Source organism: Callorhinchus milii, unplaced genomic scaffold (assembly GCF_018977255.1).
Source record: "Callorhinchus milii isolate IMCB2004 unplaced genomic scaffold, IMCB_Cmil_1.0 Scaffold48, whole genome shotgun sequence".
Lineage (NCBI taxonomy): Eukaryota > Metazoa > Chordata > Chondrichthyes > Chimaeriformes > Callorhinchidae > Callorhinchus > Callorhinchus milii.
The window spans coordinates 339,875-366,093 of NW_024704789.1; the positions used below are offsets into that span (position 1 = coordinate 339,875).

A 26,219-nucleotide genomic window follows, 5' to 3' on the forward strand; every position below is an offset into this window, starting at 1 on the left:
ACAAAAAGAACTGCCCTAATAAAATGGAACAGATTGGCGGACTAAATACTGTATCCTGCTCCTGTTCCTTGTGAAAGACCACAAGAATTATTTTGCAGTTTTGCTCAAACAATCCAAGAAATAAAAATCATGGTTCAGATGCCTTACAAAGAAACTGGAAAGATCATTTGTATCTGATACGTGAGGTTACTTTAACAGTTAGTCACAACTTTGTGGGGTGTGAGTTTCTGATGTTATTGTGATGTGTTAGGAAAAAATATAATTCCTGTGTGAAACATAATAATCCTTGCATTCGCATTTGATATAACAGCTTATTATGTCATTGAGCCTCCTCAAAGTGCTTCACAGGATTTACTGTTGAGTGTAGTGACTGTGTCCATCCAGCCTACCCACCCAGTTTCTGACAGGGTGTTTCTAAAATAGTTATCTCTAGATCTAATAACCTGAAATGCTTTTAGTTGATACAAATTTGTCAGGGTCATTTTTGAAGCCCTCAGTAGTTTCTTCCATCTGAACTGACAGTTTATACTTCTAGCCAAGCCTTCTTAAATGAATCGTGCATCTTGTCTGCAACTATTTTTTCTGGTAAACTATTCCAATTGCTTAACTACTCTGTATGTAAAGAAATGCTTCCTGGCATGTGTCTTGGAATTGCCATTTAAAACCCTGAACCTGTATCCTCTTATAATAATATCTTGGATTTATATAACATCTATCACTTAACAAAGAAATCCTGAAGTGTTGTACAAAATACAATTGATTAGAAATGAAAGTAATTGTTAACATACAGGCAAATACAGCATGCCTATGTCAGCTACATTTCATATACAGCAATAATAATAATAATAATTCTTGCATTTGATATAGCGGTCGTTCAGACATCTCAAAGCATTTCAATGATATACAGTACTGTAAAGTGGATTGACTGTGTATTTTGTGGATATTTTGTGGTGAGCAGTCTGTTGCACACAGCAATGAAGTGACTGACCAATTTTATTTGGGGGATTTTTGTCCAGGACACCGGGACAAACAGATATATGCATCAAGTTGTGCTACTACGATTGGTCTCAGTGCTCTGAGCTTGGCAAAGGGAGAATTAAACAAGGTTGTTGCTCCTGATAGTTATCCAGTAGCTACTCAATAATTATCAGGAGTAAATTTGTGTGTGCTGGGAGCAGGTTGGGATTGGTTGTGATGTCCCCGATGGGTGAGGAGCTGCTGACACTTATTGTCTAAGATCAAGTCTAGGAAAAGTGTAGGAAGCCATGAAGCAAGAGGTAGTGCCTTTTGAAAAGGAAGGGGAATAAATGGATAGGCAAAGAAAAACTGAGAGGTAAAAGAGATAAAAAGATAAAATGGGAAGAGGGAGGAGAAGAAATGGAGAATAAGAATATGAAGGTTGGAAGAAGATCTGAGTTTATGTCCACAATTCCCCTTGCCCCTTGTGAGGGAAAGTCATCTGGGAAAAGTGACACTCAAAGGTTACATAACTCACCACAGGAAAAAGATAAAATTAAAGTCAGCCTTTGCGCCCACTCTTCAATCAGGTATAGAATGCAAAGCACAGATGTTTCATACAATCATAGAATTTACAGCACAGAAGGAGGCCATTCGGCCCATCGTGCCTGTACCGGCTCTTTGAAAGAGCTATCCAACTAGTCCCACTCCCTGCTCTTACCCCACAGCCCTGCAAGTTTTTCACTTTTAAGTACCAATGCAATTCCCCTTTGAAAGCTATTATGAAATCTGTTTCCACCACCGTTTCAGGCAATGCATTCCAGACGTTTAACAGTAAATAATTTTCTTTAAAAAACAATATCTTAATACAAAATCCTATTACTGTAAATACGACTTTGTAGTGTAACTAGTAAAAGATAAAGACCACTTGTCCTGAAGTTTCTCTTTATTTTAGGCATACACTTGCATTTCAGTGCATAAAATAACATTTGATAGTTAGCAGTATTCTGACAACTCAATTATACAGTATGAGGGGGGGGCTTTAAATATACTCTCACTGGAAACAAAGTCATGCTAACAACATCTGTACAAAGTAATAATGCCTGAAACATTTACATCAAGAATACATTTATACAAAAGGCAGCCTGGCTTTGAATGGTCCCCACACTCCCCTCCCCTGTCGAAAATATACCTGAACAAATCATAAATCATTCTAAAAGGTACAGCAAACCTCACTTAAGTCGTATCAGCTGGGAACATACATTTAGTATGACTTATGCAAAGTATGAGTTATGTCAAACTTGCATAGAATATAAACTGTTGGACAGGACTTGGGCAGATGTACCATTTAGGCGATTATATGATTCATACAGATCAGAATTACACAGGTTTTACTGTTTATAAAGATGCATTAAGGCGATTACTGGTATGTGCGGGTGAGGAAAGGCGAAGGTCTTTTGAGAATGGACTCGACGGAAAAGGAGAGTGAGTCAGGAGGCGAGGTTTTGGTGCCAATTTGCTTGGAGGCCACCAGATTGTTTGTGTTTGTGTAGCGGTCAGCAGGATGCCTGCGGATCTGGTTTTCCTTCATGGCGTGTTCCCTGTGTGTCCTGGCCGCCTCCTGGAAGGCATCTTTCCCTGGGGCAGTCTTTATTATTGGGGTGTTTCCTGCTGTATTGGTATGAGGCGGCTGCAGCCAGTTCTCCTTGCTGATCTGCGTTGGTGTTGGCACTGGTGAGTCGCGCTTCGGCGGGGAAAAGGCTGATCCTTCACATGGCATCTCCTGCCTTTGGGGGTTGTTTCTTCCCCCCATTTCGCCTACAGCCTGTTGCATTTCCCTCACTTGCCTCTTGGGTGACTCCAGGCCTCCACTGGCCAGGTGGCTGTCCTGCACAGGGCTGCCCTTAGCGTCCCAAACAAGCTCGGGCTTCAGGGTGTGCATGGCGCCGCCTGCGTTCAGCAGGTATTGCTGGTACAGGAGAGCATCGCTGATAGCCCCACACTTTGGCCAAACCATCAGCCTTGGGGTCAGGGGATATTGCCTGTAGGTGGTGGCCACACTGACGTTGGAAGAGATGAGCTCCACGGCTCTGTCGGAACCCGAGTACTGCATGGTGAGGTCGAGGCAAGAGGGGATGAAATTGCAATGCTGTGAGATCTCCTTGGAGGGTCTGTCCATCCCCTGGGTGCTGTAGTTAGACTTGCAGGAGTTATACTCTGCCGCATGGACCATGCCGTTTGGAAGGAAAAAAGCAGCGGCGGCAGCTTGGGCGGCCTCGATCATCTCTCTCTCCTTGTACTCTCTCTCCATCATGATGCTCTCCAGCTCTTTGTCGGCAAAGGCTCTCCGCTTCCTCATCCTGTCACTAACAGGAGGGGGCAAGGGTGTGTTTCCTCCCAAATAAGGGTCAGTCTGGGCTGGACGGTAGCCTACATCAAGGGAACAAATGCAAAGTATGCATTAGGGGTACAAAATGATGACAAGAAAATATATGAATGAATAAAATTAGAAGATTATGTCTGAAGCCTCTAGAATTTTTCATTTAAGTCCTCCTTTTTATGCCAGTGTGTTCTTCAATACAATACAATTTACACTTATATAGCGCTTTTCACCTCAGGAGGACATCTAAAATAGCTTCACAGAACACACAAATAATGAGCAAATTGAGGATAGTGGAAATCTGGAACTGTCTCCAAAAAAGGGCTGTGGATGTTGGATCTATTAACATTTTCAAGAGTGAGGTGGATATATTTTTGTCAGGTAAGGGCATCAAAGGATATGGGGCAAAGGTGGGTAATTGGAGTTGAGGTACAGATCAGCCATGATCTAATAAAATGGAGGAATAGGCTGAATGGCCTATGTTCCCATAATGATATTACTTTGACTATTGTAAAACAATATTAATTCATAGTTTTTCTGCAGTACAATACAATTTACATTTATGCAGCGTCTTTCGTGTCGGGAGGACCTCTAAAAGCGTTTCAATGAAAAAACACAAAATGATATTACTTTGGTTTCTGTATCACGATTGTAATTCACGGGTTTCCTGCAGTCCAAAAGCACCATTGAGCCAATGGTGTGTGTCTAGACTGATAGCAACTCCCCTGCTGGAGCTAACTGCTTTAAATCATTTTGCACACTCAGTTGCAGACCTTTACAATGAAGCAAAAAGAAAATCAGCTGTACTTAATATATATCTTATCCATTCTAAGTCTGAACACTTTAAATATTGTGCTCATAAGGATAGATAAAACTTTTTAAAAAAGATAACCAACAACACAATGCAGTGCTTGATGTACGACTGCAGAATTGAAATTACGTGTTAAGGCATTATATCAAAAGCAAACTTTATGATTATTATTATATCAACAGTGTTGAAAGCACGTGAAATGGAACTCAGTGTATCTAAACTTTGTATCTGCACACAATGTTCAGCTAACCAGTGATGAATAGTATTTAATATTTATCATTAAAAGAATGGGACCCTTATCGACTCTTAAATAATCTTAACCTTAAAACCAGTCATCCAGTAACTTTGAAGTCACTACATGCAGTCACTACAACTTTAGCTACAGAAAACCTTTTGAAGCACTTTGAGAGATTTTGATGTGTTAAGGCTCTGTATCAGATGCAAGGATTATGATATTATTAGTGAATTTTAAAAGTTGATTTGCACTGCCAATGTAAAGCCAAGTGGTGGGAGATTTCCAGAGATAGTTTTACAGCACTGGCTTGAGTGGTATACCAAGCTGCTGAAACTCCAGTTCGGAGTTTTCACTTATTAAAGTATTTAAGATTTTAAATGGGATTGAGAATGTAAATTCACAACAATATTTTTGAATTCACTGAACCAATAGAAGCGGACAGTTGGAAAAGGCAACTTCAAGTCAAGTCAGACAGTGTTTATTTACCCAGAGAGTAATTAACAACTGGAACAGGTTGTCAGGAAGGGTGAGAGAGGTATGGGCATTGGATTAATAATATATATTATATAATAATATAATAACAATCCTTGCATTTGATATAGTGCCTTATCATGTCATTGAGATGTCTCAAAGCACTTCACAGGATATACTGTAAAGTGAATTGACTGTATATTTTGTGGCAAAATACGGCAGCCAATTGTGCACAGCAATGTCCCACAAACAGTCGTGAATTGAGTGACCATTTTTTTTAAGGGATTCATTGTGGTAGGAGGATGGGAGAGTGGGTATTCTGGAAGGATGAAATCCAATGGGCCCTCTTCATCCAAACTTTTCTTGTGATCTTGTGAGATATTTGCACTCCATGGTACAATCCATCCACAGTACAGCAATTACATTCTGCAGAATTACTCACACTGCAAAACCTGGTCTGACACAGACAAAGAATGATGTGACCCTTTAGGGATGAGATCCTGAAAATGGAAATGCTCCATCAAGTTATCCAAAATTATTTTGCAATCTTTTGTTCTCCCCTTTTGCCATTACCCAATTCCATTACTCAAAATTGTGATTTGTTTTGAAACCTTCATTTTGCAATCAAAATGCCAAAATATGAGATGAAATGTGGAGGGAGCAATCAGAATATGAATCAGAATCAATTAGTTCTCCAAATATCCCCAAAACAAAATACAGTATATAAAAAACTGATGCCAGAATTAATTTCAAAATCCCATCCCAGGAGTGATTGGAATTGTACGAGTTTCTTGTGGGTTACTTGTTTATTTTAAAACAATCCATATTCAGCAAAACAGGAAAGTAAAAACCTAGATGGTAAAAAAAACTTGAAATAAAAAAGAAAATAATATAAATCTATAGAAGGTCATTTGGTAACTGAAAGAAACGATCCGAATCCTCATCCTTTATTTCCTTTAAAGATACTGACTAATCTGGATTCCTACCTTTTCTGTGTTTTTTATTGCAGAACTGGGGGGGGGAACTGTTCACTTGAAAAGATTATCCCTCAGTTTTGAAATGGGTGAACTTTCAGAGTAGGAAGCTCGGGAAGATCATTACTCAGGACATTTCAGCAAACGAAACATAACCCTTGTTTCAACCTGTTTGTTATAAATGATGTCAACCCCATCGCTCATCTCTACTTTCATAGAGTCTGACATGTCCTGGATAATGACCCTCGCAGTGTCTTATCCCGAAAGCTCACCCTATTAACATTATAGTAACAAATGATCACATTCACACCATTGCTTCAGACCCGGATCGCTTGCAGCAAACGCTGATAAATTTTCCCTAGTTTACCCTGACAAGTACATTCAAGCAGCCGCCCTTGCTTGGGAAATTTATTTATTATTTACTATTTATTCGCTCCATTATTCCCACGGATCCGTGCCTTTCTCTGCATGACATTGACGAGGAAAACTCCAGCAAATACAGAGCTTCAAACTATACTGTCTGTAGAGTGAGCAGCGACAGGTCAAACTGATGGCCTTGCCCTGCACTTGCTAAGAGTCCGATTGACCACAAACTAGTATGAGAAACTATTTTACAGATATTTAATAAACAGGAATAATTGCTAACTGTAGCATTCCTATGTTCCTATGATTTCAGATCTGAATTGGCCAAATTGTCATGCAGAACTCGAGCCCTCTGCTCCCCTGTCCCCCTCCCTCACTCACTCCCTCACTCACCAAAAAGGGAAAAATGCGAACACATCTGATACTGAGTATACAAAACATTTTGATTGACTGTTTCCGATGGTTATCCCGGGAGAAAGTCACATTTTACGAAGGTTGCATATTTTTTCTCTTGTCTGTGTGTGTGTGTGTGTGTGTGTGTCATTGTGCAAACGCCACTAGACGTGTTTATCTTCTTATAACATTTCTCCATCACTGCAGCTTCAGTGTAGATCACCATTGGAACAAGTGGCATTCTGTAAATCTATCGCATCTACAAACACTGAGAGATGTGACCGCCTCAATCTATACCACTGTCAAAGAGGTTACTTTTCACTGCTGAGACAGTACTAATCGTTTCAGGGCATGATTTTAGTTGTGAATTCCACTTTAGGGCTTTGCTCGTTAATTTCTTAATCCTTCTGCCTGAGAGAAGAAAACGATTTTGCAGCAACAGCAAAATAGAAATCCCAGCAATTAAATAATTCTTTAAAATCCACCCCCCCCCCCCCCCACCCCACCTATCCCCGTGTATTTTTTATCCAATTTCCTAGTGCAAAAATGTAACATGATTTCACACAAGGAAATCAAACTTTGTAACAGTATTCCATAGGTCTGTGTTGCCCGATGATAGAGGGAAGTTAAATTATAACTTGCAATCCCAGCGGAACTTGGACCCGTGTTCTTAATCATATCTGCTCCTTTTTTAAATACCCTCTCTCTTACTCCCAATATAAATATTCCCAGTCCTCTCACTATGAATGCTCCCAGTTGTTCTCCCAATGTAAATATCTCCAGTCCTCTCACTGTGAATGCTCCCAGTTGTTCTCCCAGTGGAAATATTCCCGGTCCTTTTTCCAATTTAAATAGAACCAGTTCTTCTCCCTCCTCTCACTCTGAACGCTCCCAGTTATTCCCCAAATGTGAATATTCCAGGTCATTCTTCCAATGTAAATATGTCCAGCATTTGAAACTCCCTTTCTAAATATTCCCAGTCATTTTCCCAACATAAACATTTCCAGTCATTTTCCCTCCTCTCACTTTGAATACTCCCATTTATTATCCCAATGTCAATGTCAGGATTCCAAGTTATTTCTCGAATGTAAGTATTCCCAGTCCTTCTCCCTATGTAAATAGTGCCAGTCCCCTCCCCGACCTTCTCCTTAATGCCTTTAAAGACTTTACACAGGCGGTGTCCTGCTCACCTTCCAGGATGCTCTTGGCCAGGAGGCTGGGGGTTCTCACATGCCTCTGATACGCAGCCCTGCGCTCGGCCAGGTTATGTTTCCCCGACAGTCCTTTCTTATCCTTCAAAAGAAACAAAGGAGGAAGAAAGAAAGAAAGAAAATCAACGCAAGACACTTTATTTTGGAAAATAATTCAATTCACAATAAAATGCAACCTCCGTGTGCCTGACGAGTGAAATCTGCTGCCTTTATGGTAAATAATGTGGGGGGGAAATAGCAGCAACGGGTATTAGAGACCTGTCCTCCAACCCCACTCCAGCACACACAGGTTTGTAGGTTATAGAGAGCATTGACAGAGCGCAGAAACTGCTTGAAATGTATGTCAAAAGCCCCGGAAGCCGTCCACGGGCTTTGCGGTGAATTAATGTACGGGAATGCACGTTGTATTAATCTCTCCGGGGATTCAGAGGACACATTAGAGCCTTAAGGGTTTTTAGAAGACGTTAAATTGGCGAGATTGATTTGTAAACAACGAGACTGTTTAATTTTATGCAGGCCGAGATTCATATGGAGATAGCAGTGCTTACTTAAACTCTAATCCGGACCATAGTTCGTTCAGTCGATTACTGTAATTTAATTCAGTCGGCAAGACGAATTGCAAGCAGAAATATTGGGTCAACGATTTCGGCATTAATGGGGATCTGATCCAAGTGCTGTGCTGTGCTGTGCTGAGCAGTGCAGCGATCTCAAGAGAGACACAAAAGGCACGTTGTTGTAGTGAGGAACTATCAAGAGCACCTCGAGCAGCACCGCCCGCTTTGGGTCACAGCAAAAGATGTTACTCAAAAGCTTATCACAGGCAAAGCACATCGGTTATAGGCGAAAGGAAAGGGTCTGTGCAACGTCCAGAGAGAGATCAAGGTGTTGGATCATGGACTGTACAATATGAAAACCAGGATTAACAATAACAGCAGCAACAAATTGCATATATATATATATATATATATATAGCGCATCTCACGTCAGGACAACGTCCTAAGGCGTACGAAAGACAACGTACGAAAGTATAAGTAACGCTGTTTCCCCGGTGACATTCATACAGCCATTCGGCACTATGTGCACAATAATAATAAATAATTGCATTTGATATAGCGCCTTATCATGTCGTTCATACGTCTCAAAGCGCCTCTTGGAATATACTGTGAGATGAATTGACTTTATATTTTGTGAGTGTTGGGACGCATTTTAAACCAAATCTCCACGTTTCCTTTTTATCCACTGCTGCTATCATATCTGCCATTCCCGTGAATACTGTGCCTGTTGTGGGGCAAACGCTCAGCAATGTGCCACAAACAGCCATGGGATGGGTGAGCAAGTTTACCTGGGGGCATGTGGGCCAGGACACCGGGAGAGAGAGAGAGAAACTCCCTCCTCTTTTGGAATAGTGCAATGGGGATCGTTAACGTCCACCTGGACAGACGCAGACGAGACCGATAGTCCAGAAAGCGTAGTGCACAAAAACCCGAAGCTCCTGGCGTGCTTCTGGCACGGCTAATAATAGCAATAATAAATAATAATAAATAATAATAATAATAATATTATCACGTCGTTGAGACTCCTCGGAGCGCTTCAACAGCGGGTACATTGCGGAGTGAATTGACTGCAAAACGCGGCGGCCAATTTGCACCCGACAGCGTTCAGCTCAGGTTGGCTCTGCTCACCTCGGTTGCCTGCTGCCTCCTCAGCGCCACCTGAGCTGCCATCACCCTCTGCCTCTCCACCACCAGCAGGCAGTTGGCGCACTGACAGTCCCTCCAGCGGCAGAACCGCTTGTGGCCTTTCAGGCACGACACCACGCCGTGGTTCCTGCAGCGGGCACACTTGGGGGTGCGGCTGAGCTTCCTCTGATCGCCCGGGCCTGGCTCTTTCTTGTCGCTGTCTGCGGGAGGGCCATCGCCTCCCTGTCCCGGGACAACAGCCCCGGGAGAGTCGGACAACTCCTCTTCCAAGCTCTCCACGTCTATTTCCAGCTCCATGTACCTCGCCACAGTCACGCAGCGCTCGCCACCACTCTCCCACTCCCACCACTCGCCACCCCGGAGTGTGCGTGTTATTTTTACGCACGCTGGCGATGCAGTTGGGATTTTTCCCTCTCTCCTTTGAGGGCTAAATTGAACATGGATCGGGTTTATCCTCCTGGAATTAACAACCCGAGCCACCGAGATCGCTGTTCCTGGCTGTAAAACATCAAGCAACGGTGGAGGGTGAATAGGGGAGAGAGCGAAGGGGAAATTGTTATTTTGACAGATCCGTCCAGACGGCACGATAGGTTTTTCAAACCGAGTCCGGGAATATTTTGTCTTCGTTTGCTTTGACGCGGTAATCACAACAAAAATTGTCAGAGGGCCGAATTTTTCAATGCGGAAATTAAGGTGAATTTCGCCTCTTTCAGGTTTCAGCTGCTCTCTCTCTCTCTATATATTATATAATATACAAATACTATATATTTATACTATGTGTGTATATATATACTATGTGTGTGTATATACATAGTGTATATATATATATGCTCGCTATGTGCATATATACATTTCTTTATATACCGTATATAAACATAAAATTTTATATATTTAAAAGTATGGTATACCTGCTCTGAGCAGGTGTGAGATCTGGGTGTTGTTGCACCTTTTAGATCACTGATCCCAGCACATGGGTTAGGATTGCAACACAGTGTTTCCTAATATCATTTATCATTTACACGATTATAAACTGCGAGTTTTTTTTCAAAACAAAACACGTTATACCTAGTTTCTTATACAGGTATCTTAAACCCGATCGGTTCTCAACCCGCTTGCTCCCTTGCGAATCTTTAAGGCTATTTTATTTCCAACATTTCATCGTAATCGTAAATATCTCTGAGAGCTCAGTGCTTCCGATTACAGCCTTTTCTTTTGAACCATTTTGCAAAAGTTCGTCTAACTGGAGAAGTCATGTTACCTCTGAAGGTGAGTTGCTTCATACGTTTTACACTGGATTAGATACATCAACATCTGCCTGGATGCGGCCAGCATTTATATATATATATACATACACACACGCACAGTTTATCTTTCGCATAAAAGGAGTTTGCACTGACCTGGATGTGGAAAGTTTAACGCGGTGGAGAGAGCGAGAGAGAGAGAGAGAGATAGAAAGTCAGTCAGTCAGTCTTGTATATCTGTGACTGTGCCCACGAGTGACTTGTTCTGATCTGTCAATGAGTTCTGATGCTTTAAGAGGAAACCCGGGCAGCTCGTCAATTACCTGCTTGTTAATATCAGCCCAGGGTCAAAGGACACTCGCTCGCTTATTGGAGAGCTCCGAGGCAGTCTGCATATCTATAGGGTGGGTGGATGCTGCTTTCCCGGAGCCGGGGGTTGGGACTTGTCCATCAAATGGCGTTGGTATCCACTGAGTATATTCAAATGAGCCAAAGGGAGTGGGTGGTGCGGGAGGGTGGGAGGGGGTGGGGGAGAAAAACAAAGCAAGTTATCAAGTGAAATGGGGCGATTCCATCACCTGACCGTGTGTCATTTCAACCGGCAGAGAAATTCCGAGATGCGTTGGAAAGGGAGTAGAAAGATGACTATCTCCCTCTCTGTTTGCTCGCTCCAGTTCGCCTGCTTCCAGTAAAAGTAGGTTGATTCAGTTCGACATACATACACACACACACACGCCGGATGGTGTTCAATTAATTGCTTTCACGGCGACGAACGTTTGTGATAACTTAAAGATATATCTTACTCTTAAATGCACAATTAAAATCGACAGGAATGGTTGTTTTCTGAGTGAAAACGTAGATTTGATTGTTTTAGCCATACTCCGTTTGCAGAAAGATTCTGCGAGCATATTGATGACAGGAGATATGTAACTGTCTCATTAAATACAGGCAGTGGGGCATTTAAAGGTTATATAAACGTAAAGTAAGGTTGCGGTGGGTGTTAAGTTTCAAGGTGTGGTTAGCACTTGCCTCGAGAAGATTGAACGTGAATAAAGTTCGAGATAATTGAGATAAGGTGACATTATTTCCTTATGTGCCTATGAATCATCAAATGTTACAATGGTGAGAACCGTGCAAGGAAAAGAAAAATGCAAGAGGGAACACTTTCTGGAAGAGAGAGAGAAAAAAATCCCCATCATTTACATTGAACATATATCAATCCTTAGTTCTCCAGTACGGAAAACCGTTTTTTTTAATCTTTTTTTTAAAAAAATCAAACTAACACTGGAAAAACTAGTTTCAAAGTAAACGCTCTCACTTACATAAGTGTTAATTGTCTTTCTCAGCGAGATATCTTACAAGAGGGGGAGTTAGGTACAGAAAAGAGAGTATTTTGTGAGTTGAATAAAGGTGCTGGGAATCCTCCAGAATAGCAGGAGATTGTAAAATAGTTGTAACTTTTTCGAAGCAATTAAAGCTACTTCTAAACTCGGTGTGTGCTGTTTCAGTAAAATCAATGCATGCACAATTATTATCTCACACTCCACTTGTGCCGTATGACTTATCTTGACATTCAGGACTTAGTGAAAGGATAAGTATGTTAGGACGATTCTACATACTCTCGTAAATCTCCAGGTTTCCAGACTATATAGAGAGTTTATTACCCTTCGAACTCTAGATTAAAATATAACGACCCTCAGTTTCGTTCGCTTTAAAAAAAACGTAAATCGCCCTTAAAGTTTGCTGTACGGAGCACTCGCCTCCTATTAATATTCCTTGCATTTTTGATAGAGGTTTGACTAATTTATACTAAAATCGTTGAAGCGCTTTGAGGCGTCTTCTCGACTTGAAAGGCGATATATATCGAATGATAATCCAGGACCATCATTATTATATCATGAATGTAGGAGGGGGGGTCGGTTTTATTTAACCTTCTGGGAGCAACAAGGCAAAATAACACAGACTGGAGCAGTTGCAAGGCCTGAGTGGCCCCAGAGAGAAGAGTTCATGGGTTCGAACCCAATGAGAAAAGACAGACTAAAGGCGAAACAAAAGTGGGTCGAAATTGAATGCATTAAAATCATAGAAAAACGGGCAGATCACTCAATCATAAATGGGATCAGATCATCGCATCTGATTACTGTTCCCGGAAACAAAACAAATGAAATGACAACGCAACCGTCTCCCTTTCGCTGTTTTTAAACGGTACTTGAGAAAATGTTTTCTTTTAAATGCACAGCAATAACGACTGGAAGATCCTGGGCATTAAATTGGCTGGTGTGAGTGAAGAGATTGCCAACCCATTTCAAAAAGACATAATCTTATCTTCCCCGTGTCGATGGGAAGCACGAAGGAAACGTCATCAAAAATGATTAGCAATCTATCTTTTCCGGGTAACGTGGCAATTAAATCCCACGAATTAATTTATTTGCACATAGGAGACAAGATCTGCACTTCATCCCACAAAAAGTGTTTTTTTAAAAATCCTCCTTTTATTGCACTCTGTTGCAATTCCCGCACTGGTATTAAAGCTGAGACACTTTTGAATTACAATGGAAGTGGAAAACAGCAAACTTGATATCATAATATATTTTTTACATTTGATAAAAAAAAGCATATTCATGCGCAACTGGTATAAAATTGAAGATTCTTCAATAACTGTGTGTCTCAGTTATATTCGGGATACCAGCAATGCGGTTTGTGTTGGTTTTGGGGGTAGGTGGAGAAAATCTCCGAAACAAGTCGGGTCACCAAAACTCAACGAAGCTTTCAAATCTGTGTCTCCGGGTTTGTTTTTAAGTGCATGAATGAATGCAATGCTATTTCAGCACCTTTGCGAATGGGGAAAAAACACCAGGTGAAATCATTCATGCATTAAAAGTAAATGTGTAACTTGCTGCACTGATTTCGGGGCGGGTTTCAAAAGAATACTTTTGCAATTTGAAATCAGAAGACTAACATTTATTGGCGCTCCCTTATTTTGGCAGAAAATGCATTCCACTGAACATAAATCAATAAGTAGCGAATTTTTTTTTGTCAGGGCGTAAAGGGCTGTATTGGATTTGTTGGATTAATATTGAGTTGTGTTGTGGTTTTCTTTTTTTTAAAAAAACGGTAGAGTGAGCTGATGGCATTAATATCTAACTGAGTGCTGCTATTGGTGATTGACTGTTGTGTTAACACAGTATTTTGTGTGCGTTTCATCTCCCCTGAGTTTCACGCTGATGACACAACAAACAGCATTATAAAAATACCAAGTGAAGCCAATACAAAACAGACCGGCAAACAGCAAGCACAAAACATCTCCCCTCTTTCCCCACACACCCCCCTCCCCAAACAATTTTTTTCTTTGAAATGTAACTGCAGTGCTTGCTGTACAACAACAGTCTAACGACGCGTGACATTTGGCTTCATGAAAGGCCAGTTTTTGGCTACTGTTTGACTTACAAGCCTGACTAAAAAGTAAATACCGATGGAATTTGCCTTTTACCCCCGGGATTTGACTTAAAAGCCAGAAGCATGACCGAAGACTTGTTACGTGGAGAAACAGAAGTCCTTTCTTGTAAACCGATCCCAAATAACGAAGTTGGAACATATTGTGCCGCAACTTAAAAGTACAAAACATATGTTAACAGTCCGTGTAGAGTGGTTTAGATGAAAGAGTGCCCCTCGCCATAAAATCAGCAAACTTACCTTTCAGCTAAACCGTATTCCTCGCATAATAAAGAATAAAGCCAGGAATTAAAATGATCGTTCTGAAATGTGAGGCAATTTATTTCCTTCGAATTGTGATTGGAAATGTGATTTTTCACTCGATTAAGTGATCTAAATTATATAAAAAGATTTCCTGATCTCATCCCTCCTATTTGTGTCGCCTTCACGGTTTAGCTATATTCCTTTAGTCTTTAGAATACATGTTTTAACATCCCCCTCATGTTATATACCTGTGACGAAACCGACTTTTTTTTTTAGTTTTTTCATTAATATTCTCTTTGTTAATGCAATGCTTTCCTATTCTTTGCTCTTTGCCCTCTTTTTCTTGCCACATTTCTCTTGGCGGTTGATTCAGATGGATTTTCTCCGACAGTTCATATCTCTCATCCTCCGAATTTCAGTTACCTTCATCACTGGTTGAATTGAAAAGATCAATGGCGCTTCGTGTGTTTGGGATCCGGATGAAGGTTTGAGCCGATGTCAGCTCCTGGCCCGGAGGGTCCAGCCCAGTGATGGTGAGGCTGCAGCAAGTCTGCAGGTGCAAGTGCCAGTCATACTCACTCTGCCTCCAATTTATTAGCGGAGTTACACCAGAGGGCTCTCTCTCTCTCTCTCTCTCACACACACACACACACATACACAAACTGGTACCCTGAGTGCAATTTGCAAATGAGGAATGCTTTGATCCTGCCCTCGCCATCGCTTTTCGGCGTAGGTTACATTGCCGGACCGCGGACAGCTTTGCACTTGGCGTTTTACGAGTTAATTTGAAACAAATTGTTCAGTGACCAACCCCTCCAGGCGGGACAGTCAGCAGTCACACAGATCTCGGGAAGTAGACCGTCTGCACACACCCGAGTATCCGATTAATACAACATGAGGGACATGGGCTGGTTGTTGTTGCACAGTTCTTAGGATCAGTTCCCGACACTTCCATTTCATATACATCGCAGTCATCAAATTGCCAAAAGAATTCAATGAAGCGATTTTTAAAAAAAAAAATTCCCTTGTGCTGTCTCGAGTTGAAATGTTTGGTTGGGTTACTGATGATATTAATAATAATGAAATATTACTGACATAAATGTATCATTTGATTAATATCAAAATATCGATCTCCTGCAAAAAAAAGTAGCTGTGTGGGGAGGCTCACATATATTAAGAAAAATAACATCTAATATGTAAAGGGTTATCCCCCCCACCACCACCAAATCGGATCCTAATCCCTGCAATTTTGAATTGCATTGTAAAGAGGCAGTGTTATTGGTCTGTCTGACCCATCACTGAAAACCATTAAGAAATTCCCTCAACGGAGCGATTTAAACTGTAATAACAATAATAATTATAATAACAACGCTTGATACATTGCGAGTAAATATTCCGCAAGTGAGATTAACACATCCATCGCAATATATAAATTATATAGACAAATCGTGCAGACTATTACCAAATCTAAGTAGCACTGAAATTAATATTATCCACAAACTAACAAAGTTTAACAAACTGAGTTGAGTATATAACATGTTGGGCTGGGGATTGCCCTGGTGAACTGATCGACGGTTATCAATTCTCCAGAAGAGGCAATAAAACCGAATAAAAACACAAAAAGAATAAAAAGGAACGGAATTGCAGATATCGCGTTTTACAAATAATAATAATAATAATAAAGCCCAGGAATTCACAACACTACAATGAAATAAATACACGCAACGTGGGCACAGAGAGCAGAGCATCAAAAGAAGAAATCGCGAATTGCCTGGTTGCAAAGCATTTATTGTAACAATAAAAAACAACAACAGTTCTTAACCAAAATGTATTGATCCGACTATTATATATGTGTACGTGAAAGGTCTTTGTAGCCGCGATAAAGTCAGGGTTTCCTGTGTAATGCACACCCAGTTGTCCTGCTCTGTGGAAACAGCTGGACCAGGCGGAAAGTTCAAAGCCAAATACACATCATGATAGCCTTCAGTAACCAGACTGACCGAAACTCGGATTTCTTGAAATATCCCTTTACACGTTCAACGTGGGGTGTACCCAAGGCAATGCTTTGTGGAGGGGGAAAAAAATAAAACCAAAATATAAACAATTTGCATCGCGTTTTTGAAAAAAATGACATTTTGTTGAAAATTAAGCTCAATTCATTTTTTTTTTGAAATGCATCCAATGCATCGGACAGTGCTCTTTTAAAATATTTTACGAATCTTTCCCCGGGGTTATTGGTGACTGTTAGGGGGTGGGTGGGGGGAGAGAGAGAGAGAGAGAGAGAAAGAGAGAGAGAGAGAACAGCACGAACAAGACCCAAAAATAGGAATGCTCTAAAGTTCAGATAGTGACATTTTTCAGACCCAAAAATGCTACGGGAAAAGAGAGAGGAAATGCGCTGTAAAGTAACCCGCGGGGCCACACTTGCCCCCCCACCCCCCACCCCCCCCCCCGCCCAGGCTGCACACTCCGCATCCCTCCCTCCAGATGGAAATGTTTTCACTGAAGTGTCCTGGTCTGTGTGAATGGCGCAGGGGGGGAAGTCATCGGTTTGCATCGTAACTCTTTCGTGACGGACCTATAGTCCGGGAACTGTCTCTTTTGTTGCTGCAGATGTTTTGCTGTTCTCGGTTTTGATGGCCTCTAACGTGGCCAACAGGGGCGCCCCGGGCTGTTGCCTTGTGCCGCCGCCGGGAGGCGCTCTCCTCAAAGCAGAGGCGCTGTGAGGCAGAAGCCACTGCGGCTCAATCCGCAATTGTTCGGCAAAGGTTATCCAAAGGCTGCAACGTGCACATCTGTGCTATCTGCACAGCCGCAGCTTATAATAGCGGGCTATATAGACAGATAAGTCTAATATGTACCATATTTTCCTTACAAAATAAATAGGCAAACCTAAACTTAAACGTTTAAAGCTGCGCGCTCCTTGTTGTTGTCCTGCAAATCAGCCAAAGGCAGAAATATCTGATGGATTACCGTTTACCCCTCAAAATGCACAATCGATTCACTTTACAGTATATTCTGCGAAGAGCTTTGAGACCTTTCCAAACAAATGCGAGGTTTATTATTATTATTATTATAAGTTGCACAGAATAGGGTCCTTTTCCCTTTGTCGGTTGTTTTTAATGCTGTGATCTGCGCCACGAAACAAGCCACACAGATAGGAAGGAGCGGCTTCCCGTGTGAAGGGACTATATTGGTGGGGAGAGAAACCCACACAATGAATTGAATTAATTCGGAATCTGCTGCCATTACAAACCGAAAGTTTAAGCGGCGAGGACTGCGGATTCAGCTGCCAATACAGAGATGAGGGGACAAGACAGCTCTCCCTGGCGCAGAGGGGCACTGGAATTGGTGGCTGCACTGCACGGGTTTGGGTTTATAACCCGATCCACTTTATTGGGGGGGCAGACGAGCTCAGGAAGATCGCGTTCATTGTGTGTTTTCTTCAATAATATGGGAAACCAATCGCTTATTTTTTCCACCCCCCCCAGGATCCACTGATTCATTGGTGCAAGTCCGACAGGCCGCTGGCTCTTCTCTGTTTGCATCGGGGAAATTGGGTATTTTATTCCAAAGTGACATCAAATAATAATAAAAAAAGCAATTAGCCTTTGATTTACCGGTGTCTGGTCTGTCTGCCGCTCTTTTCGGTGGAGCTGTGTGTAAACCCGTGATGTGGATGTGGATGTTAAGGCGCTGCAGTTCTGCGGGGATTGGGGGAGCTGTTACCCTGATTAACACTGTACACTTGATGGAGTGGGAACACGTGCAATCCCTCAGTGTTAGTGCAGTGCCTGGGCTGTCTGCCCATTAGTTACACAGCCAACGCTGTTAAACGATGTTTGTTCTAAGTGGCCGATCAATGAGTTAGAATTTGAGTTTGTTTGAATTGAATAGATTAATGATTGTCTGACTTCCCGGCGGACCTGCCAGGAAGATTTTTTTTAATGTATTGCGAAAGGGATTAGAGTTTTACATTTAGGAAAAGAGTTCACTTCATGCAATGCCCCACACCCACACCCAACCCGGATGTATATCATTCCAGTTCCTTTTAATTATAATATGATATTAATCCTTGCATTTGATATGGTGTATTATCATATTGTTGAGACGCCTCAAAGCGCTTCACAGAATATACTGTAAAGTGAATTGACTGTAGATTCTGTGAAAAAATATTTGCAACACATTTTCTTTTGATCGTGGTTCTCGAGATAATTGCAAATATATGTTGAAAACATTAGTAATAAACAGAACCCTTGCTGAAACAATACTACTGATATTTAGGATTCGTTTAAAGATGAAGTAATGGAATTATTAATAATTGAATAGGAGTTTGGCAGGGAAGCTGATGTTGGATACAGAGGTTTAAAGGCTGGGTATTTTCATTGTGACTGTTTGGTCTTTATGTACCAGTAAGTGTGTCAGCCTGGCTCAGTGGGTAGCACTCTCACCTCTGGGTCAGAAGGTTGTGGGTTCAAGCCCCACATCCGACTTTGAGCTCATAGTCTGACCTCCAAGGGGAGAGCTGCATTGTTAGAAGTGTTCTTTGGATGAGATGTCAAATGATGTCTTGGATGTCAGAATTGTACTATTTGAAAAGAGAGTTGAGTTTCTCCTGGTAACCTGGCTAACAACCCCACAGATAAAATTGATCATTTTATGACTGTTTGCTATGTGCAATTTGCCTGCTGTGTTTACTACTTCTACCACACTTAGCAGAAACTTTGTGTGATGTTCCTATGTTCTAAGCACTATATTAAATGCAAGCATTATGGAATAGCCATTATTTATTACTAAGTCCTTTTGGTCATGATTGTCATGCTTCAAAACTATATGGTAGGGGTTGTGCTGATGTAGGATCAACAAAAACAACAACAATTTGCATTTATCTAGCACCACTTATGCAGGTTAGCATCGCAAATGCTTGACAGTGGTGGAGCATGATGCTGAGCTGGGGTGAGGTTACTATAAGTACAGTTGAAGCGGAAGGTCTTCAGGCCTATCACACTGGGTGTATAGGTTTGTAATGGAGGGGGTGTTTGTAGACCATTTGTAGTGTAAGAGGGCGTTAATAGCAGATTTGGCGGAAAAAGTGCAGCTGCGCTTTTCTTTTGGCCTAGCTCACGAGGGCCACAATGTGAAAACTGCAGGAGGGACGGAGTTAGAAGACTTATTTATTGAATGTGGAGTGCCTTACCACAAAAAAAGGCTGTTGAAGCTGAATCCCTAAGGGCATTTAAATAGTTGAGGAAAAATAATATTAAAGGGTATGGAGGAAAGAGCATGGGGATGGGACTAGAGAATGCAGCTACACTAGTATAGACACCATGGGCCTTTCTCCACCACAAACCAGCTCCTCCGTCCATCCTCTTATGCCCTCCCATCCTCTCCTCCAACTCCAACTGAGAGGAGATGCTGGACTTCCTCAAGACCAAAATCAAATGGATCCACTCAGCCGCCTCTGCCCTTCCAACTGCTACCCCCTCCCCATCACCCCCTTCCACTCTGGCCCCTTGCTATCCCTCCCTCCACACCTTTGAAACTGTCTTCCCCTCCTCTCTCACCACCATTATAACCCATATGAAACCTACCACCTGCTCCCTCAACCCCATCCTGAGCCCTCTCCTTACCTCCCAGCTCCACCTCCTTGCCCCTCTACTTACAGACATCATCAACCTCTCCTTGTTCATTGGCACCATTCCCACCCCTTAAAAACAGCCATCATAACTCCTATCCTCAAAAAAAATCCTTGTTCTCGAATTACCACCCCATCTACAACCTCCCTTTCTGTTCCAAGGTCTTGGAATGAGTCATTGTTTCCCATCTTTGCTCCTTCCTCCGCTGCCACTAGCTCTATGAACCCCTCCAATTGGGATTCCATGCTGCCCACAGCACAGAAAAAGCTTTGGTCAAAGTGACATTTTGTCAATCTGTGACCAAGGTTCCTGTGACTATGTCTTCTTGTGCACCTTGACCTCTCTGCTGTCTTTGACACCATTGACCACTCTATCCTCCTCCACCGCCTCTCTTCTCACTTCAACATTCATGGTTCTGTCCTTAGCTGGTTCAGATCCTACCTTTCATACCATATCCACACTGTCTCCACAAAATGCTTCTCCTCCAGCCCCCCACTGTTTTGTGCAGTGTTCCTCAGCGCTATGACTTGGTCCTCTCCTCTTCAACATGTACATGCTCCCTCTTGGTGAAGTGATCTGCAGACATGAGGTCAACTTCCATACGTATGCAGATGACGCCCAACTATATCTCTCTGCCTCCACCCTTGACTCCAGGACCACTGCTGTCCTGACAGAATGTCTGTCAGACATCAAGTCCTGGATGAGAGCTGACTTTCTACAGTTGAACGTCAACAAGACCGAGGCTCTCCTGATTGGCTCCCGTCAGTGCCTCCATACCTCAGGCGCTGACAGCGTCACTATCCATGGTTACACACTCCACCTTACTAAGCCAGTCCGGAAACTTGGCGTCTTGTTTGACCCTCAACCTTCTATCCCACGTCAGTGTCATAACCCAGTCTGCCACGCATGTATTACATCTAGGCTTGACTACAACAACTCTATGCTTGTTCGCCTTCCCAACTCTTCCCTCCACAACCTGCAGATCATCCAGAACTCTGCAGCTCATGTACTCTTCCGCACCAGGCTCCGTGACCACATCACCCCCACCCTCACCTGTCTCCACTGGCTCCCCATCCCCTAGATGATGGAGTTCAAAATCCTCATCCTCAGCTTCAAGGCCCCCCAGAGCCTTGTCTCCTCCTATCTCTGTGACCTGCTGACCCCATGTTAACCTGTCCGCTCCCTCCAATCAGCAGTTGGACCTTCACCTTCTCCACCCCCAGCCTTTGGAACTCCATCCCACAGTCGCTTTGTCTTGCTCCCTCACTTGCCTCCTTCAAAGCATATCTCAAAATCCACCTCTTCAACCGTGCATTTGGCAACCCTGCTTTCCCATCCACCCACCTCACCCCCCCCCCAATCCCAAACCCTGCTCGGGGTCCAACAGGAGAAATGTTTTTCAATGTAATTTCTAAAAAGAAGATTCTAACACATCAGGAATGAAAATGATTTCCGGGCAGCGTAGTATATTTTAAAGCCATTTTTCCTTTGTTACAGGTTTCTATTTGCACACCTTAATGTGAAAAATCTAATCTTGCTGCAAAAAACTCCTCCGATGCAAGGATGTATCTTTATTATGTAATAATCCATAGAATACAACTGTATTTTGGCAGTTATAAAAATATTGCTTCACCAGACTTTATGAAAATTAAATTTTTAAAGAAAATTAATCTAATTTGAAGAATTGCAATTGGCTAGCAGCCTTGCATCAAAAAAATTATGTTTTTGAATCTCATTTTCGTTTTCTTGTCATTGTTACAACACATTTTACTTGATAACATTCAATATCTTAGCAACCAAGCTTTCATTCACCCTGAAAATTCATATGAATAGAAACCTGTGAAGTCCCACTGGAAGATATGGGGAGAAATGCCACTTGAGAATAGATTTATTCTATTTTGTTGTAGCATTTTCGAATTTTCAGAATTTGGAGAATTCTTAAACACTGAGTTACCTTTGATACTGTTTTACTATGAGTTCCTTCAAAACAACAGAAAACCAACTTCAAAGTTAAGAGTAAATTCAACAATTTGTCAACAAAGTTAAGACTAAATTCAACAACAAGTTCTGGGAGCTGTGGATTGCTACATAAATAGAGTAAATCTAGATCCAGGTGCAATTGGGCCAAATGGCCTTTTTTCGATGCTGCAACAGTCTACGTAATTCTGAAGTACAACATTCAACTCCTCAAGAGGTTGAGCTTTAGAAGGGACCATGAGTTGTCAAGAATGTGAGTCAAATAGACAGAGGAGCCAAAGAAAGTATATGTCTTGAAAAGAACAATGAGGTCCAAAAGTGAAACAAAGAAATAATATACCATTAAAGGAAACTCAATGCATCCATGAGAGAGAAGGGAATAGAGAAGTATGGGGGAGGCTATGGAGAAAGGCTATTATACTCCAAATGAGTCTCTACTCATCATATGGACTATTGTAAGTGGAGGCTCATGTGGAATATAAACACAAATGCAAACTAGTTGGGCTGACTGTCCTGTTTCAGTGCTGTAGATTATATATGTATATATATGCAACTCTGTGTATTAATCTGTGTGCAAATTGGCTTGCCACATTTGCCTACAAAGTACACAATCACTACACGTTACAGTATATCATGTGAAGTACTTTGAGATGTCCTCCCGTGAAAGACCCAATACAAATGCAAGGATTCTTATTAATTTTGCACACCCCACTCAAATATCATTTCTTATCAATTAATTATCTAATTGGCTGTTTGTGTGACCTTGCTGACTCAAATAGCTGCCATTTTTGTCAACTCCACTTAATAGTAATTAGTAATCAAAGAACTTTAAAACATTTCAACAGGATAATGCACAATAAAAGTTCTTCTGTTTCCCTCTTGCCCTTCCTGATATGATAAAGAAACCCCTAAGAATATGCACGGCATTTAAATATACCCCTTCCAGAAACATGGGGGAAATGTAGCATCTGATGTGATAATTATTGTCATCAAATCACATCCTACATTCCCTCCCCCCACTCCTTAGTACCGTGCTTCCAGGTCCATTCCCTCTGATGGAATGCGATAGTGCTACAAAGCACTCCATCTAGTGGCTTGACCACAAACTCGCTTAGCTCACACACTGTAGTGAATTGAATTGAAATGTCCTGGCCAACAATCTTTTTTTTCAAGGAATTATTCCCCCGGAACAAGCGATCCGCCAATCCACCAACAACGGCATTCCTACTTACTGCTAGGTAAACAGAGGCGGATGGAGTAGCCCAACTGGCCCAACGTTTCGTCCTTCCAGGTCTCTCGCTTGCAAGGCAAGTGCTCTAACCACTGAGCTACAGGACTCCACTAGTCACAAGATGGCAGCTTGATACTGACGATCAGACTCATGTGTTTCAAATAGATTAGCTGTTAATTACACAAAGCACCTACTGAAAATCGTCAATATTGAGACCAACATTGAGCCAACGCCTAATTCTCAGGAATATAACATTTGAACAATTCTTCAATGATCCTGTTAGCCAGAAATAAAGGAAACCCTAAACAATTTCAAGAGCGTCTAGACATATATCGAAGATTGAGAGCAACAGGTGGCAGGCGTGTTATAAAAACTGAACCCCAAATGAAAGTAAAAAGATCAAAAAGTACTGAACACAATACCCTATTTAATTTAAGGAAATATGGTAAATTCATTTCTAAATGCTTCTCAAATTTCTTCCTCTTATAGCGTTTCCAAGGATTTCTGAATGTCATTGTCGCTGCCTTTACAGCTGTTGATAATTTTTAATTTCTATTATTGTTTCTTCTTACATGATTTCTAAAAAAAGTTGATCACTTTTTTGAAAGTAACAAACACAGGACCAGCCCGAATTCCCAGTTCATGTCATCCGCCGACATGAAAGGCGCTCTGTAAATAGAAAATTGTTAGTTGTTATGATCGTGTTGTTGGTGATGCAAATAGGGCTTGAGTTCCAATTGCTTCATCCATGTGAATATCAGAATGCATTGCTGGGTTTGTTTGTTACTGCCAAATGAAAGTTTATGTATTGCCTTCAAACTTTTTAAAACATAATTTAAGAAGAAAAAAGTAGAAAATGAAAAATGTTACACATTTATTGGCCAGCTTTCTTTTACAGGACAGTCCTGTTATTTACCCCGTCTCATCTGGTAGTTCTCTGCATATACTTATTTTCATCAAACCCTTCTATATATGCTCAAATATAATAATTCTTGCAATTTGAATATTAAAACTTTGTCCACATAAAACATTATCAAATTATGCAAATAATTTGGACAACTGTAATACAGCGACCAGAATTATAGCCAGTACTCCAACTGGCGTCAATCCAGTGCTCTCCATTCAAGTTCAACATCACTACTTATCAGTCACTTATGCTTGATCCTCTTTTGCCCCCTCTAGCTCACAATGCTGTTTCTGGCGATGGAGTTGCCTTTGGAGATAGTGCTGTAATTAAAGTAGATGGCGCTGTTGCCTTTCAAGATGGTTGCTTCCTCCTTCAGAAGTGCTTTTTGTACTACTGGAAGAAATTGTATTCAGTCAGACTGAGAGTTCCACATATTCATTTAATTTACACATGCCACCCTCCCTCCCTCTTTCCCTCCCTCCCTCTCCCTCAATCCTTCTACCACACCAGATGAGATATAGTGGAGGTAATACATGATAGGTGATACAGGTGATACATGATAATAATAATAATATCCTTGATTTAGCATCCTTTAATATTAATCTCACTTTCCAGCTCCCCCAACCCCCTACCTTCCTCCCCTCCTGACCCCAACTCCCAGCTCAGGTCCTTAAAGCCTGATTGTCCAGCATCCTAGAACATCTTTCCGACGCGAAGGGCACTATACAAGTATAATTTGTTGTTTCCCCTTAATATTTTTGCTTGAGTAAATTCATTGGAAGAGAAACTACTGTACTGTAGTAATATTGTTTTATAGTCCTTGCATTTCATATTGCACCTCAAAGCGCTTAACAGGATTCACTATAAAGTGATTTCAGAAAATTTACCAGGTGAGATATGATGGACTTCCATCAGGTTAGCAGTCAGTTGCATCTCCTTTGCTTTACATTTTTGCAATGGCAAATCTTTATTTTCAATTGGGAATCTTGAATCATTTCCTGAAGTTTTCTTTTAGGAAATAACATCATGGGACAATATATATAGGTAGTTTGGGACATATGTGCATGTGACCGCCAGGAAGGTGGAAAGCGAACTAGATGGACCTTGGACTTTTTCGTCTAGCATTTCTTATGTTCTTATGGATAATTTGGAAAAAAAATGTAAAAAGTTATTCCAGCCCCTACTGGGTGTTTGATAAAATTTGTTTCTGAGTCGATAGTTTTGATCAATTGGTTAATTGGCTGCTTTTTGAAATTAAGGTTTGCAGTGAGCAAATTTCTCTCTCACTAGCATAGCACTGCCTATTGCTATGAATAACATTACACAACTGAGATTCTCTCCCGCACAAGGCTCCACAAGCCCATCTCTCTCGCCCTCTTCTGGCTGTATAAATGCAAGTTGTTGTTGTTGTCAACGCTTGGAGGGACAATTGTTCTATTCAGTGCACCCCACAAGCCTGGCTACAAGAACCATAATAAACAAAGAGCTCATTTGTTAAGATGGTTGTGCTTGGACTATATTGAAATCAGGGTTTCTGTAGACCACAGAGAAAATTAGCAAGCCTTGTACCACAGCCCATTTAACCTTTCATTCAGCAATTCAAGCGGGATAGGGTTTGTTCAGCCACAACTCAGTCTGAGCAACGTACAATACAAAACATTGAGAAACATGCTATATTTGAAGGCAAGAACGTTCCTGGCTGCTGCTTGAACCTCAGCAGCACTTAAACCCTGAGTTTAGGTCGTAGAATTTCCTGGTCATGAGCTGCAATTTGTTTCTTCACAACCCCCTATGAACGAGGCCATGACTGTTAACCGCTCAGTGGGGAATACCACACCTATCATTGTCAGGTAGCACACGGTCAGGTAGTGGCTGGATTAATTCTAACCCACCAGATTGACTGTGTTGTAAATGAAAATGAAAAAAAAACAAACCCATCCCTGGAGTGATTCCATTGCAGTGATCTAACCCCATGATTCAAATGATGATTAGACACCCCTGGAGCTTTGCTCTTGTGGATTGTGACATCCTCTCAA

General features: G+C 41.6%; 1 protein-coding gene across 1 annotated transcript; it reads right to left on the reverse strand.

Annotated features, from left to right (window-relative positions):
• Window positions 1-1,885: 1,885 nt before the first annotated feature.
• Window positions 1,886-9,836, reverse strand: dmrt2a (doublesex and mab-3 related transcription factor 2a). The gene is made up of 3 exons (XM_007892621.2): window positions 9,478-9,836; window positions 7,775-7,877; window positions 1,886-3,387 (listed from the first exon to the last, which is right to left on the reverse strand). Exons 1-3 carry the CDS (start codon window positions 9,790-9,792, stop codon window positions 2,378-2,380), a joined length of 1,428 nt encoding a protein of 475 aa, XP_007890812.1. The 5' UTR covers window positions 9,793-9,836; the 3' UTR covers window positions 1,886-2,377.
• Window positions 9,837-26,219: the final 16,383 nt, after the last annotated feature.